This window comes from Crocodylus porosus, unplaced genomic scaffold, assembly GCF_001723895.1.
Source record: "Crocodylus porosus isolate Cpor-Errol unplaced genomic scaffold, CroPor_comp1, whole genome shotgun sequence".
Classification (NCBI taxonomy): Eukaryota; Metazoa; Chordata; order Crocodylia; family Crocodylidae; genus Crocodylus; species Crocodylus porosus.
Genome location: NW_017728914.1, coordinates 7,408,754 through 7,423,049, shown reverse-complemented (window position 1 = coordinate 7,423,049; position 14,296 = coordinate 7,408,754). Strand labels below are relative to the sequence as shown.

At 40.7% G+C, this 14,296-nt stretch overlaps 1 protein-coding gene across 3 annotated transcripts in view; it reads left to right on the top strand.

Moving 5' to 3' along the window:
* KCNIP1 (potassium voltage-gated channel interacting protein 1) overlaps positions 1–14,296 on the top strand; it is a 646,400-nt gene that overhangs the window by 518,758 nt on the left and 113,346 nt on the right. The window contains exons 1-2 of one of the 3 annotated variants that reach the window (XM_019534848.1): positions 8,523–8,614; positions 8,903–9,086. The exons of 1 other annotated variant lie outside the window; for it this stretch is intronic. Coding sequence is in view for 1 of the 2 variants with exons in the window: in XM_019534846.1 (XP_019390391.1) it covers positions 8,506–8,614 (109 nt within the window). In the remaining variant the exon portion in view is untranslated. Of the gene's footprint in view, positions 1–8,345; positions 8,615–8,902; positions 9,087–14,296 lie in introns of those variants that run through there. One more of the 3 variants, XM_019534846.1, reaches the window with a different exon arrangement.

Genomic DNA, 14,296 nt, shown 5'->3' with positions numbered 1-14,296 from the left:
TACTGCAACTCAATTTAGTACCTGTATTTATGGATACTAGCTAACTGCACAGCAGACTAGTTTACTGTATAGTAAATGCCACAGACATGTAGACGGTGATGCATTACTATGCAATAGGTTAGTCTACTGCACAGTAAAGCATCTTGTGTAGATGCGCCCACTGAAACTCAAATTCAGCCTTACTTAGTGCTTCAAGGAGTTTTACTGAGACTTTTATTCCAGACTCATTCTAACTAGAAATGTAGCCTTGGGCAGGTCAATAATGGTATTTTGAACTTCCAGGACTTTTCGCCCAAGGTCAGCTAAGTATTAATAGTTGCATTTTACAGTTGAAGGGGTACAGAAAGGCTAACAGTCTGATTATAGCTATCCTCAGAGAAGCCTTGCAGGCGAGACAAGAAGTAAATTCTCTTGCTTTCCCTGCATAGTTGTTCATAACTCAACTCAGGACTGTTAATGGTAGTGTGGTCTATTTCCAATCTAAGCAAGTGCAGAGCCTTGACTACTAGGGCTGTGTGAAACAGCACCATTTCATTTCAACTTCCATTTTGCCGTTTCAAAGGGACTGTGTTTCATTTCGTCGTTTCATTTCATTTTGTTTCAAAGCACTGTTCCATTTCATTTTCTTGAAACTGTTTCACTGGTTCAACGCATTTCAATGTTTTAGTCATAGGCTATAATGGGGAATCATTAAAATCCCTAGAACTTTGTCATTTCTTGCCTGATTTGGATGAAAATTGCAGAGATGGTAGCCCCTTCTGAGAGCATGAATCCTGCTGTATTTCAAAGAGATAGATGCAGGGGTTTCTGGGAAACTGTGCCTCAAAATGTTCAAAGTAAAGATCGAGACACTTGCAGGCAGTGGCAGCCTTCTCTCATCTGGCACACAAATCTGGGGGCCCACAACCCCAGGAGGGCTTCAGGGCTGTGCCAGACTCATCCCAGGGGTGCAGGCCCCTGGATCTGCACACCAGATGAGAGGAGGCTTCCGCTGCCGCCTGGGGCTGGTGCAGCCCTCACCCAGCGCCGGGAAGATTGCTGCTGCTGCGGGCCTTGGGCAGCAATGGCAGCCAGCTGTCATCCGACATGCAGATCCCACACCCCTGGGATCTTGGTTAAGATTATTTCTGATAGCTGAGGATAAGAGAGGACTGCGAAAACCCAAAGGGACCTAACAGACCTTGATGAATGGACAGAAAGAAGGCAAATGGAATACATTCTTGGCAAATGGAAGATAATACATATTAAAGGAAAAATTTAAATTATTAATATATGGTTTTTAGATTAGCCAAATCACTCATGAAAAAGACTTGGATATCATTTTGGCCAGCTTAGTGAAAACCTCTGCTTTGGGCACAGCAAGAATAGAAAATGAAAAATTATGATGGATAAAAATGCATGGAAGATAATATTTTAATATTTTTAGTGTTAAATAAACTGAGGTTTTATGCTTACTAGTTATTTTGTGAATAATCTCATTACCTCCTCTCAAAAAAATACAGCTGGAACAGGGAGGCTTCAGCACTGGCTAATGAAAATGATTAGTGTGCTAACAAAATTTCCATATGAAGAAACTGAAATAATTCGCACTTTCAGTTTGGAACAGAAAGTAGTAAAGGGGGACATGTCTTTATATGAGATAATGAATTTTACACAAAACATGAATCAGATGCCCCTATTTATCTTGTGTTATAATTCAAGAATTAAGGAACACTCAATCAAGCTGATAACAGAAATTCTTTTTTCCACAGCTAATGATTACCCTGAGAAACCCATTGCCAAAAGATATAAAAAAAAAACATAAGCACCATTCTTTAGATTGTAAATCAATTGATAGTTCTTATAGGTAAGGATTTTTGTGGGTCTACCCTATATTGGAGCAACTGCCTCATTACTTAATGGTTAGACATAAGGTATGACTACACCATGCCCCCAGTGCATCCAGGGAGAAATAGTCCTAGCTTTGCCTTCCTTCCCGCTCCCACTGACATGAAGAAAACACAAAAAGGGAATTGTGAAGCTGTTCTGAGGATATCCCTCATTTTGCTGTCAAGTGCCCAAACACCGTGGTCTTAAAAGCACAATGTGGTGGATACCCCAGAAAGGATTCAGAACTAAGCAGACCATACCCATGATCCCTGATAGCAGTTCCTTTGTTCCCACAAAGTCCTTTTTTGTTATTTATCATTTTGATTGAGCTTTATATGTATATATTGAATGTTTGCAAAAGGTATACATGGCATGCACACAATGTAAACCTTTATTATAACTAATTGTAACATTCTGAATGTTTGCTGCCTACAAGAAGTATTATATAGAAGGCACCAGCATGCAAAAGTTTGTCATGAGATCTAGTATTTTGTGAGAAGGTTTCCTTTGCTTTGTCTTGTAGTTACAACTGTTAACAAATGTACAATTTTTTCTATTTGTTCATCAGGAAGTTTAAAACTCTTGTATATGATTAAAAATAACTTTATATTTTTGAATGGCATTCTATAGGAAGAATTGGCTGGTGGTTTAAACACAAGACTGGAACTTATTTTATATTCTGATCTCTGCTCTGCCATCATACTTATTTCCTTATTTAACTTATTTGGCTTTGGATAAATAGCTTACAAATCCTTTTGCTTATGTTAATTATTCAAAAATAAGGAAGCCTGACTGGCCTGCTTATTCAAGATTGTGAAATATTGACATTTTCTGCAACTCAAAGTGCCTGTAACATTGCAAAAAAAGACAGCGTTTACATAATATGCCAGAGAGCCCTAAAAATTTGAAATGCAACTTTCTCAAAGTTTGGAGGGTTTTTTCCCCCTGAGTAACAAATACAATCCATATTTGTAAGTGAGTTATACATTCCTGATCAATATTTTTGCAGCTTCTTGGAATTTGAGCTAATCTATTTCCATGCAACTTTTTTCTAGAGAACCTACCTGAGCATCACTTCATCTTGTTTAAATCCCACAATGAAAGTATCTCATGAGTTTTTGACATTACAGTAAGAACTGAAGCCAACTGCTTGATCAAGTATACCTGGAGATGTGAATCTCACCTGACAATCAGCTGTGAATCCAATAAAAAGCGAACTCATCTTGGGATAACACTAAATTGTGCTGAGTCCCTCAGCACTGTGAAACCTTACTTTGGGGGTTTCAGGGCAGTGGTAAGCGTGTGAATCTTAAGCAGAATGACAGTGTGGAGAAATACAATCAAGGATGGTAGGAGGAACATGGAGCTAATGCACTGAAACAGATAGGGGTCTCAAATTTAGATTGTCCGGAGGATGAGCGCCCTCCAGATGGGTGGATCCAAGTGGGGTACAGTAGCAAGGATGCACTCTCTTTCAGTCCACCACACCAGGAACAGCAGCCAGGGACTGTAAGTCCCCAAGGCATGTAATATTTCTCCCCTCTTTTCCCCTCCAAGCTCAGTACATTCCCTCCCCTGTCATTCGTAGCCACACTTTTAGCTGTGCGTGGCTACACACATGCACACCTTAGAGAGAACCTTGCTGGTGGGTCACTCCTCCTTGCCTAGTTCAACCAATGTTCCTTGACAGCCCAGCAGCAGACTGGGGAAGGGAACCTGTGACTGCCACTGCCACTGCCACTGCCGAGGCAGTGGCTAGCCAGGCCTGGCTTTATGTGCAACCTGCTGTCACAGGACAGAAACAGCTCTGCAGCCCCCCACACTTGCTTACAGGTCATCTGTGGGCAGCAGCAGCAGCAGCAGGCAAGTGAGGGACTGAATGGGAGAGGAGGGGAAGTAACATGCAATAGAGTGTGGAAGGGAAGGGATTAGGGAGGAAAGATTTTTATCTGCTTGAAGGACTTAATTCTTTGCTGCTGCTCCCATGGGACAATCTACCTGCCCTCATGTCTGGGGGGTGAAGAGGAGTGGGAGGGCAGGGGGAGCCAGGGCAGCTACCCCCACAGCACATGTTGCTGATCTGGCACCTCCAGTTCCAAAATTCTGGATCCACCCATGACCCCAGATGAGCCAGACCTCTGGGGTTATGGGAGAAGAGGGGGAAATTATGTTCCTTCCTCCCTCCCCACCCCCAGCAGTGTTACCTGGAGGAAACTTTCTGAGGGAATCCAGGATTGGCAAACCCCAAAAATTCATAAACTGTGAATCAAGGCCCTAAAACCCATAAAATAGATTTAGAAATCTTGAGAAACAATATATTTTGGATCATTTTTATTGAAGTACATTTTATTTTGAGTTCTTACATTATACTAGGATCACAATTTCAAACTTTTCTCTGTAATTATGGGTGTGAATAAATTGTAAGGAATAATTTAAACAAAAATGTTTACCTTTTTTGGCCCTTTTGTCCTTGAAGAGGCTAGAATTTTCATTTATTTATTAATAGGAATAGTTATCTTTTCTGTGGAAAAAGTCTTGGTCAGTTTTGTTCAATACCTTTTTACTATAAATGTACCATATTAAAATGATTATTTTTTAAAATAGGTTTTATAGATCATGTACGTTTCAGTTCCACCAATGCATATGAGCTCTCATGACCACAGCACAGAACATATTGATTCAAGATCATGTTAGCTAAACCTAGTACAGTTCAAACTGGCACTATTCATAATCTTCTCTTCACTTTTCTGTTAAAGTTGGAAGATTAGTTCTGTGAATATGAGTGAGATGCATCTTTCCTTGTGCTAATGCAAGTCACTTATGTGAATAACTATAGTTGTGTGTAATCTAGTGCATCTGTGAGCAGGTAAACACATTCACATTCTTGACTGTTGTACCCAAACAACACTCAATTACTTGGTGGGAATGTGACAAGAGAAAAGGGAGTGCAAAGTCCACTAGACAGGTAATAAATCTACCCAACATCTTCCTCTCTTCCTCAAATAGAAAGTAACCTGCTATTTTAAAATGTGCTCCACTTGTAGCCAAATAAAGTATTATTTTTTTGTAGAAAACCATACAGGACAAGATAAATGTTTTGATTCAGTAGAAATTCCTAGGTCTGTGTCTGAGACCTGCAAGTTTTAGTAACTTTAATTAAGAAGTTTAAAAAAAGCCAAGGTCATCTATTCAAGAAATAGCTTCATAACATGGGATATAATAACCAATAACACAAACCAGATATTGAACGCGTAATGGGACTGATGCTACCAATAGTGAATTAAACCCTTTAGTTTAAATATATTCTTAAATCAGATTGGGCCTCATTCTGTATTCACTGGAGGAAGACAAAGGGAGAGAGAGACTGAACAGTTATAGATCATTAATTTTCAGAAATCACAGTAGTTTCATGACCCATCTATATAGAGAAACAAGATCAAATTCAGTCAATATATTGTTCATAACTAATAGCTTGGGTAGCTTCAATACTTAACAGTACTTCACATTTCCAATCTGGCTTCTTTCTTAGAAACTTGAAGTGCTTTAAACATATTAATTACTTCAGAGTCCCAACTCAGTAAGGTGCCAGTAGTGACTATTTTTATCCCCTTGCTACTAATGGAAAACTAATGCAGATAGTTACATGATCAAGAATAAAGTCATTATCAGAGCTGAAAGTAGGACCTAGAGCTCCAAATACACCTACTAATTCTTGAACTGCCTGCCTGTGTTTCCAGTAGAAAAAAAAAGGAAAGACCACCTCTTTTTCTTCTTCTCTGCAATTTAAGAAGGTGGGGGAAGAAAGTTAGAAGTTTTATTTGTGTCAATAAGTATAGTGATTAAAGATAAACCAGTTTTTGTTCTGTTTTCACTTGGATGTTTAATTGAAATGCCATTTTTACTTAAATCCAAGGTGAAGTTTTTTCCCCCATTTAACATGGGGTGAGGAGCCCCTTATCTTGAAATCGAGCATGAGAAAGTAGGACAGTAGATGTCTGCTATAGCTCTGGCACCAGCCCCAACCCAGGGTCAAGGTCAGAGCCACAGCTACTAGCTGCCCTCCCACTATCTTTGCTGCCCCCCGCAACTCCCCTACAGCGTTGGGCCCACTAGTCCCACACAGACTCGGGCCCCAACCCCTTCTGCTTACCCTTACTCTGGGTCTGGCAGGCGCCATTCACATTCCAGCCTGGGGAATGGAGCATGTATTTGCTTCGGCCCCAGCCCCACCCCGTAGTGATGGTGGTAGCAGGTTTGAGCGGGCCCCAGAGCTGGCACTGCTCCTGTTGTTATGGGGCTGGGATGGGACAGAAGTAAACACATACGTAGGGGTGGAGCCTGCCAGAGCTGGAGCAAGTGTAAGTGAAGAGGAGGGGTGGGGGCCAGAGGCTGCAGGGGGGGAGGGAGAGAAGGGAGACTAGAGGTTGTTCATGGGGAAGAAGTGGTGGGGAGGGACAGTCATGAGAGAGGTTTGTGGTGGGGGGTTGACAGATGGCAAGGGGCAGGGGTCAAGCCCCCCTGTATATCCAGGGCCAGGTCCAAGTGGGGCACAGTGACACAAATATGTACCCCTCCCAGTTGACCATGCTTCAAAAACAGCAGATGTAGACTCTTTTCAAGCCTCCACAGCAAGCAAGAATCTGCCCTTCCCCTCCATGTTCAGCTGCACACTCCCTCCTACCTGCTGCTGCTGTCTCTGGCTGTCCCAGAGGTAGGGGCAGGAGGGGAGCTCCAGAGCTGCTCCTGCCCAGTCCCTTGGTGTTTCCTGCTGGCCTGGGATCCGGTGCAAGAGAAGGGAACCCAACTGCTGCCACTGGTGTCAATAGGTCACCCTGGCTCCACAGCCAGTCTAGCTGGAGCAGGGCAGGGGTGGCTCTGGAGCCCCTAGCCCCTGGTTCAACCAGGGACAGTGGTAATGGCCCAGGCACAATTTACTCACCCACCCTCCTACTGAATAAAAGGGGAGTGATACTGGCTTTTGGGGAAAAAAATTCTCAGAGAAACACTGCAATAATGAATTGTTATCCTGTGATATTAGGCCTGTAAACAAGATAAAGACAATTGCCCTCTTGAAGCCAGAGGTTGGGTCCCTGATATCTAGTTGTATTTTGCACCTAGGGTAAGTACATTGTGTACCCATCTGGTACTTTGGTCCATATACACATGGATGGATCTAGGATTTTTTAAAAGTGGGGTCCAGATGGTGTGCTGTGCCATCACATATAACACAGCGCATTTTTGTCATGTTAAAAAGAAACAGAAAACTTTACTAATATTGCAGGGCCTGGGCTATATTATTCAGTTTAAGATCAAAGGAAAAACAAATATAACTTCATTAGAACATGTATTCATTACATATTTTTAAAAAACACACTAGGCAACATGTTGTCTTATTAGTTCTGCACTCATTAGAATGAAATGTATATTCATAAAATAAAATCTTCTTGAGCATCTTGGCAGTGCATCCAATGCTTCACTGGAAGTAAGTTGCACACCTGAGCTAAGAGTTTTAGCTAGAGGTAAAAGGGGTCTGCAAGGCTGTGAAATACAAGCTTTTTGCCTAAGTGCAGCTAACAGACAGCAGAACTACATAAGAAAGAAAAGCATAGCTAAATTAGTGGAATATAACACCTTTAAAAAGTGGAGAGGGTTGTTAACTGAGGAATGAAGAGTTAATAAGGAATCAGGTAGATTGTAATAAGCCATAAATTCAGTTGATTCCCTCCCTCACTGCTGCCTAAATAGAAATGCTGCTGCCACTGCCCAACAGTTGGTTTTAAAGTTTGGCTGGACCAGGAATCAAAGGGGAGTTCACTAGTACCACTGTTATGCCTTGCCTTCACCTCTCCCCCACCCCCAGTTCCACATCAGAACATATTGATGCTAGCAACAGATTGACATGTGCTTTTGGTTTAATTGATAGTTATTCTGAAGAGACATATTTCTATGGTAATTTATGATGAGACTGGTATTAAACAAACATTAAATATATTTAAATGTATTAAATATAATCCAAACTGTTCATGTGATACTTAGGATGCCCTAAGGCAACATTAAGAATGAAGGGAAGTGGGAGAGACAGGTAAGTTTTCTTTACATGTCCTCCCCCTGAAACTTTCTTTTTAGTTTGTGTGTGGTGCAGAGAAAGCATTTGCAAAATGCATCTGTGTTGACAGTGATACAAGGCAGACAGACAGGCACAAATGGAGAAATTCACTGTTGGTTACACAGAAAAAAATAATTACATGAGCTATCACTGAGGTTACCTCCGCAGTGTTAAATTGTTCGTGATCAGAGTAAACTCTTGGGAGAACTGCCCTGGAGAGGCAGAAACAAAAACCATAGATTAGTGTTAAATGCAGAAACTGTTTGCATGAAGGGAGAGGGAGAGAGAGAGAGAGAGAGAGAGAGAGAGAGAGAGGGAGGGAGAAAGGAGAAATAGAAATAGGGGGAGAGGGTGAGAAATGCACACATTCACAGGGAAAGGGAGGGAGTGAGGGAGGGAGAGAAAGAGAAAATGAGCAATACTTAGCTGAGCAGCAGGAAGGAAAGCTTGAAACAGATGAATTCCCAGCTTTAGATGTCTGCCAGTTGTTTTCCTAGCACGCCAGTGGTATCTGTGTGGTGCCTTAAAGGATGTGGAATGAAGGAGAGTCGGAGGGGCTTCAGACTTTGGGGATTGTGGTGGTGGTGTGCTCCTCTCTGAAACTTTTGCACTACCTTGGGCTAATTGATTTGTCAGATGGTAAGAGAACCTCCAAACTTTCTACCTTCTATTTACCTTTATTTAAGTCAATATACTAGCAGATAGGCTGAAGGAAGCAAAGCGTCATCTTTTCCATGCTCTGATTTCTCATCATCATCTTCATATTTAAGTGATATAGTGAGCAGTGCTAGAGTTATGCTCTGTGCTTTGTTTTGAAGGCTTTTTGTTAGCTTTTGGACTATTATCACAGCTGAGGGGAATTGTAAGTTATGATTTTTGCCATTTGTGCTATTTTTCTTTTAGCTAATTATTAATTTTGTTTCACAGCATGAAATAAATCGGTCCCTACCTGGGAACAAAAAGTCTGTCTTGGGATAATAGAAGCACTGCTAATAATTAGATCAGTGGTTTCATATGATTCCCTAAAAACAATACTATTGTGACACTTGCAGTTTAAAGACCTGAAGAAAATAAATCTTTTGACTGTGTCTAACACAAAGGAAACTTTTCTGTAAGTATTTTTATTCTACATACTTCAGAGAAACCAGAGTAAACATAACAAATCAGCACATAGTTCTGATCTGAAGAATTATTCTGGGGCAGTTGGCCTCTCACCATCTTTTAAATTCAATAAAGATCTCTGTTTCCTTGGGAGTTTTTTTTCATTTCTTTTTTTGTATGTAATGGGAGTGAACACATTTTAATTAAGTCGACTTAGGTTATCAGTATTTTCTGCCCAAACAGTGACACTTGTCCACGTGTGAAGCTCACTAAGAAAATCAACTTCTGTATCAAGCACATCAATGTTTTAAAGAAAAAACTAAGAAACAAGTAGTCATTTTAAGATGTCTAGAAGTTCATTCCTGTGTAGATCATAAAGGTACCAAGTTCTGGTAACATAGGAACAGCATGAAATAAAATCAGTTGAAAGACAGCAGTTTCTTGACACAGAGGTTACATTTGAAATATGTTACATAAAACTGGCAAAAAGAATACTTAGGGAAAATAAAGGTAATACATTCATTAGTATTTTACATAACTCCAAGTTTCGTCATTTACTGAATTGTGTTGGGAACAAAGAAAAACAATTTTAAACTCATATGTGCAAACCTACTGCCCTATAATGCAACCACATAAGTAGAAAATCTTCATTAACAGTACAATATAAAAATTTGGCTTATAGAAAAAGATCAGAATATTAGGGTCAAATATTTAATCTTTTATATTGATTACCTACATGAATGCTAATTTTTCCTATTAAGAATGGATACATTTAGTTTATCATTATATAACCAAATTCTAATGACAACTCTAATGAATAAACATACCTACCAATAACTGTTCATTTAAAATCATATCAGCATGGATACCCATACCTAATAAAACACAATGCAAAAAATGTACAATCAAATGCTGAGGCAGCTGCAACACTACTTCTTTAACTTTAAAGACATTTTTACCCATGCTCTACAGAGCTACTTACTGTTATTCCAACTTCCTTACAGATTGCCCAGAACAGCTTTCACAATGTTTCTCCAGCAAAGGCAAATAATGGAGAGATGCAAAAGTTATTTATTCAAAAGTAAAGTGATTTTTAAATAAGTAACAATGTTCTTTCATCCTGAATATTGATACTTTAATGATCAAACAGTCATTGGTAAATTGTTCTCACGAAACAAAACCTAGATTCAGATTTTTAACCAACATGCAACAAGGGTCATTCAACTCATTTGGGTGCTGAATAGAGCAGTGTAGTCTCACTTTGCAGTGATCATTTTAATGTTATAACACCTTGACAGTCTAATAAACCACCTCACAATATATAAGGGCATTATGAACTAAACTAAATTCTTTGCAACTTTGATCAATTGCAACTGTTGTTTTTTTTCCTACAAAAAAAATCCAGGCCAAAAAAATGCATTAGACCATTATGGAATTGCATGACTCCTTTGGCTCCTTATTCCTGCTATAACGTATGTGTAAGGTGACTAAAGTTGCAGACTTCTAGCTCATAGAGATCTTTAAGGGTAGGGTTACACCTGTTCTTTGACCTGCTGGTGGCAACAATGGCAGAGGCATATGAATGTACATTGCAGCAAAAATATTTCTAATTTGTCTTTAAGTTCACTGTTCTTCTTTTACAGGATGTTAGTTAGCTCTTCCATGTGCTGCTTGCTTGTGTGTAATGCTACAATCAGAAACTGCACTGTTTAAGCAAATTAGGGTAGCTCTCAATTATCTGAAATTGGCTGTGCTCTTAGTTACTTTTAGAATTAGCATTATACTATCTCCTGCAGGTAAAACATGCTTATTTAAAAGCTGCTTATTTGTGCTGCTTTGGACCATGTAATGATCTCATGCAGATGCATCTATGCCAGGATTGACTGAAGTCAATGCAATTTTGGTGCAGATGCAGGGAGCCAAAATGGCTTAGCTCAATATATGTTTTTAGTGTAAAGACTGAGCAATACCTACACTTGTATGAAACTTCATTAATGAAACCTTAAACAAAGGGAATACAGAGTTTGGCTTTGGAGTTCTGTGTTCCAACCTGAATAGGAAGGATGGGAGATCTACAGGTCCTGATCTCCCTAGATTCTCCTATAGTGAGTAGTCCCTGAAAAATCACACTTGCTTGAAAAAGGTATTCATTTTGTTTTAATTATAAACAGATCCATTTTGCTTAGTGAAAAGCCAACGCAATTATTTGTTATAGCAACATTTTCTGCAAAAGTAAAGCAATTTGTGGGGTAATAGTGAGATGAATTGCAATTTGTTTTGTGTTATCCGTGAACTCTTTGGTTACTAAGCCCCTTGTGCACTTTGACAGCCCAGTGTTGCTCCATTGTTTCCGTACCTTCTTATGTTGCTGCTCATCAAGGCTGCCCACAATCAAATCCAGAAAGAATGAGTAAAAGTCAATGATTTGCTTCTTAGTGAGGTATAGGGATACAGTCATAATTAATTATCCACATTAAAAGGCGTTCGAGAAAACATTTTGTGAAATTTTATGGGAATCTATGTCTGTAGAAAGAAGGATCAAGGACCTTCCCCATAAATCAAGGGCTGGGATGGGTCTGTTTATGAGATTGGCTGTAGCTCTGCTTCTTTTGCTGAAGCACACATCAATCATTTGGCTATCCTTGAAGTGCTGATAAATCTTATTTTTTCTAAATTAGAGGGATCCAAACCAAATATGATATGTGCTTTTGGGGAGCTATCAGCATAATACCACTGCCAGGATGTCAAATACTGAAAAGTAGGTACTTTTTAAATGTACTATATGAATATGGTGAGTCAGAGATTTAATTTTTTAGTGTCATGGTTGGCTGTCTCTGGTAGCTGTGATCAATTTTTTTCACAAGAGAAAATTGTAGATTATGATCAGAGATTTCTTGTTAGGTGAATGGGTTTCCCCTTTCAAGCCCTCATTATTAAAAGTAGCAACTGTCACTTTTCTGTGTATTACAGTAAGCTGTAAATATTGGGTGCCTATAGATGTGCTCATTTACATTTTAATTAGAATACTCCATTGTCACCTCACCATCACTTGTATTAATTCCCTGTGCATTTTAAAATGGCTGCAGGGGCACTTTATCTAGAGCTCATAGATGACCTTTAGATGAAGTGCTCCGCAGCCATTTTAAAATGAGCAGGGGTTTTATTTACATGATGGTGGGCCATTTTAATTGGAGCTGCTGTTTGGGAACCGCTCTAATTAAAACACTCCACCCCCATCCCCGAGCACATGTATGGGCAGCCAATGTGGAATGTATTATTGTATGACATTGTGGCAAATATTTTAGTAGTCTCCCAAAATAATTAGATCCTAGATATGTTTTCCTGGCACAGTCAGCAGGGGAACCATCTGGCCCCAGGCTATTCAAATTATCGTTACCCTAATCCAGAGATGTTCAGGTCAGCACTCAGATCCATCTGCAGGCCAAAACTTGTGGCTTATGTGACATGTAGCCCGGGGCTGCTTAGAAGCTGGACCGCCCCAGATTAGATAATCAACCTTACCCCACCCTGGTTCTAGCTGCTATTATCTCTGCTGTCTTTGGAATCAAAGAATAGATGATGATAGCTTCTGTTACTACTCCTACTTTATCCTACGCATTGGATCTTCAAAAAGTACTAGAAAATGGTAGCCTATGCCATATCAGGGGCGATATGTCAAGCCACTTCCTGTGTCCCACGGGCAGCAGTGGCAAGGCATGGCAGGGTCCTAGCACCTGGATGTGAAAGGGAGTAACAGAAGGTAGGACAGGGGCCCTGAGAAGGTGTGACCAGAGGATGTGTCAGGTCTGTAGAATCTGAATCTTCAAGTGTATATGCAGGATTTAACTCACCAGCCCACAGTGGAGGGAGTCACTAAGCTCTGTTATCAACCTTTCAACTTTATGTTTCAGGCCTTATGCTGCATTATGAAATGCTGTGACGTAAGAAATGCTTAAAGCATTCTGTGTGAGCCATGGCCGAAGACAGGCTAGTAATTTAAATGACTTGGTTAACAAGTTCCTTATTGTAGCAGCTTTAAAGTCAATTCTAAAATGTGATTTGGAATTGGAGGTTCCCAGATTTTTTTCTCTGTGATAACATGTGCTTCCCTTCCTCCCACACAGTGCTTTGACATGGTTTGCCCCCTCATATTTCATAATGTCCAAAGATGCAAAACATCTCTTCACATATGTTGCAAAACAGAAAATAATTCTTCAGACTTTACAGATCTGGGACCCAAAACTTTAATTCACACAGAAGATACGAATCTCTCTTAATTATTTGTAAGGGCAAGAATCAATCCAGAACTGATCACCAGGACTGATACTCAAAGTTTACAAGTGCTTAACTCCTATAGCAATTTGTTGTTTTGAGTTGGAGCATGCTTTCCCACTCTTCACTACAAAAATATCAGGTTCGGGGCTAGTGTGGAACAGAAACAATTTTGGAAAGTTGTCACATGGGAGACACACCTAGGCCAAGGATTAGTGAGGAACTAGTTAGGGAACTTCTGGAGGGACTGGATGTATTCAAGTCAGCTGGTCTGGACGATCTCCACCCTCAAGTACTGACGGAATTGGCTAAGGTCATTGCAGGACCCCTGGCATGGCTTTACAAGCACTCGTGGTGCTCTGATGTGGTGTCAGAGGACTGGAAGAGGGCCAACGCGGTTCCCCTCTTCAAAAAGGGGAAGAAGGAGGACCCAGGAAACTATAGGCGCATATCCACGAGGGGCCAGCAGGGGAGATCATGCTTAGGGGCAACCAACACGGGTTCATTAGCGGCAGGTCCTGTCAGACCAACCTGGTGGCCTTCTACGACCAGATCACCAAATCATTACATTCAGGGGTAGCAGTGGACATAGTCTTCCTGGACTTCTGGAAGGCCTTCAACACTGTCTCTCATCCTGTTCTCATTAAGAAACTGGGGGACTGTGGTGTCGACACCCACACAATCAATTGGGTCGCCAACTGGCTGGAGGGCCGCACCCAGAGAGTGGTAGTGGATGGGTAATTTTCGACTTGGAGGGATGTGGGAGGTAGGGTTCCACAGGGCTCAGTCCTTGGGCCTGCACCATTCAACATCTTAATCAGTGACTTGGACGAGGGGGTAAAAAGCACCCTGTGCAAATTTGCTGATGACACTAAGATGTGGGGGGATGTGGGCACTCTAGAAGGGAGGAATAGGCTGCAATCAGACCTAGACAGGTTACAGGGGTGG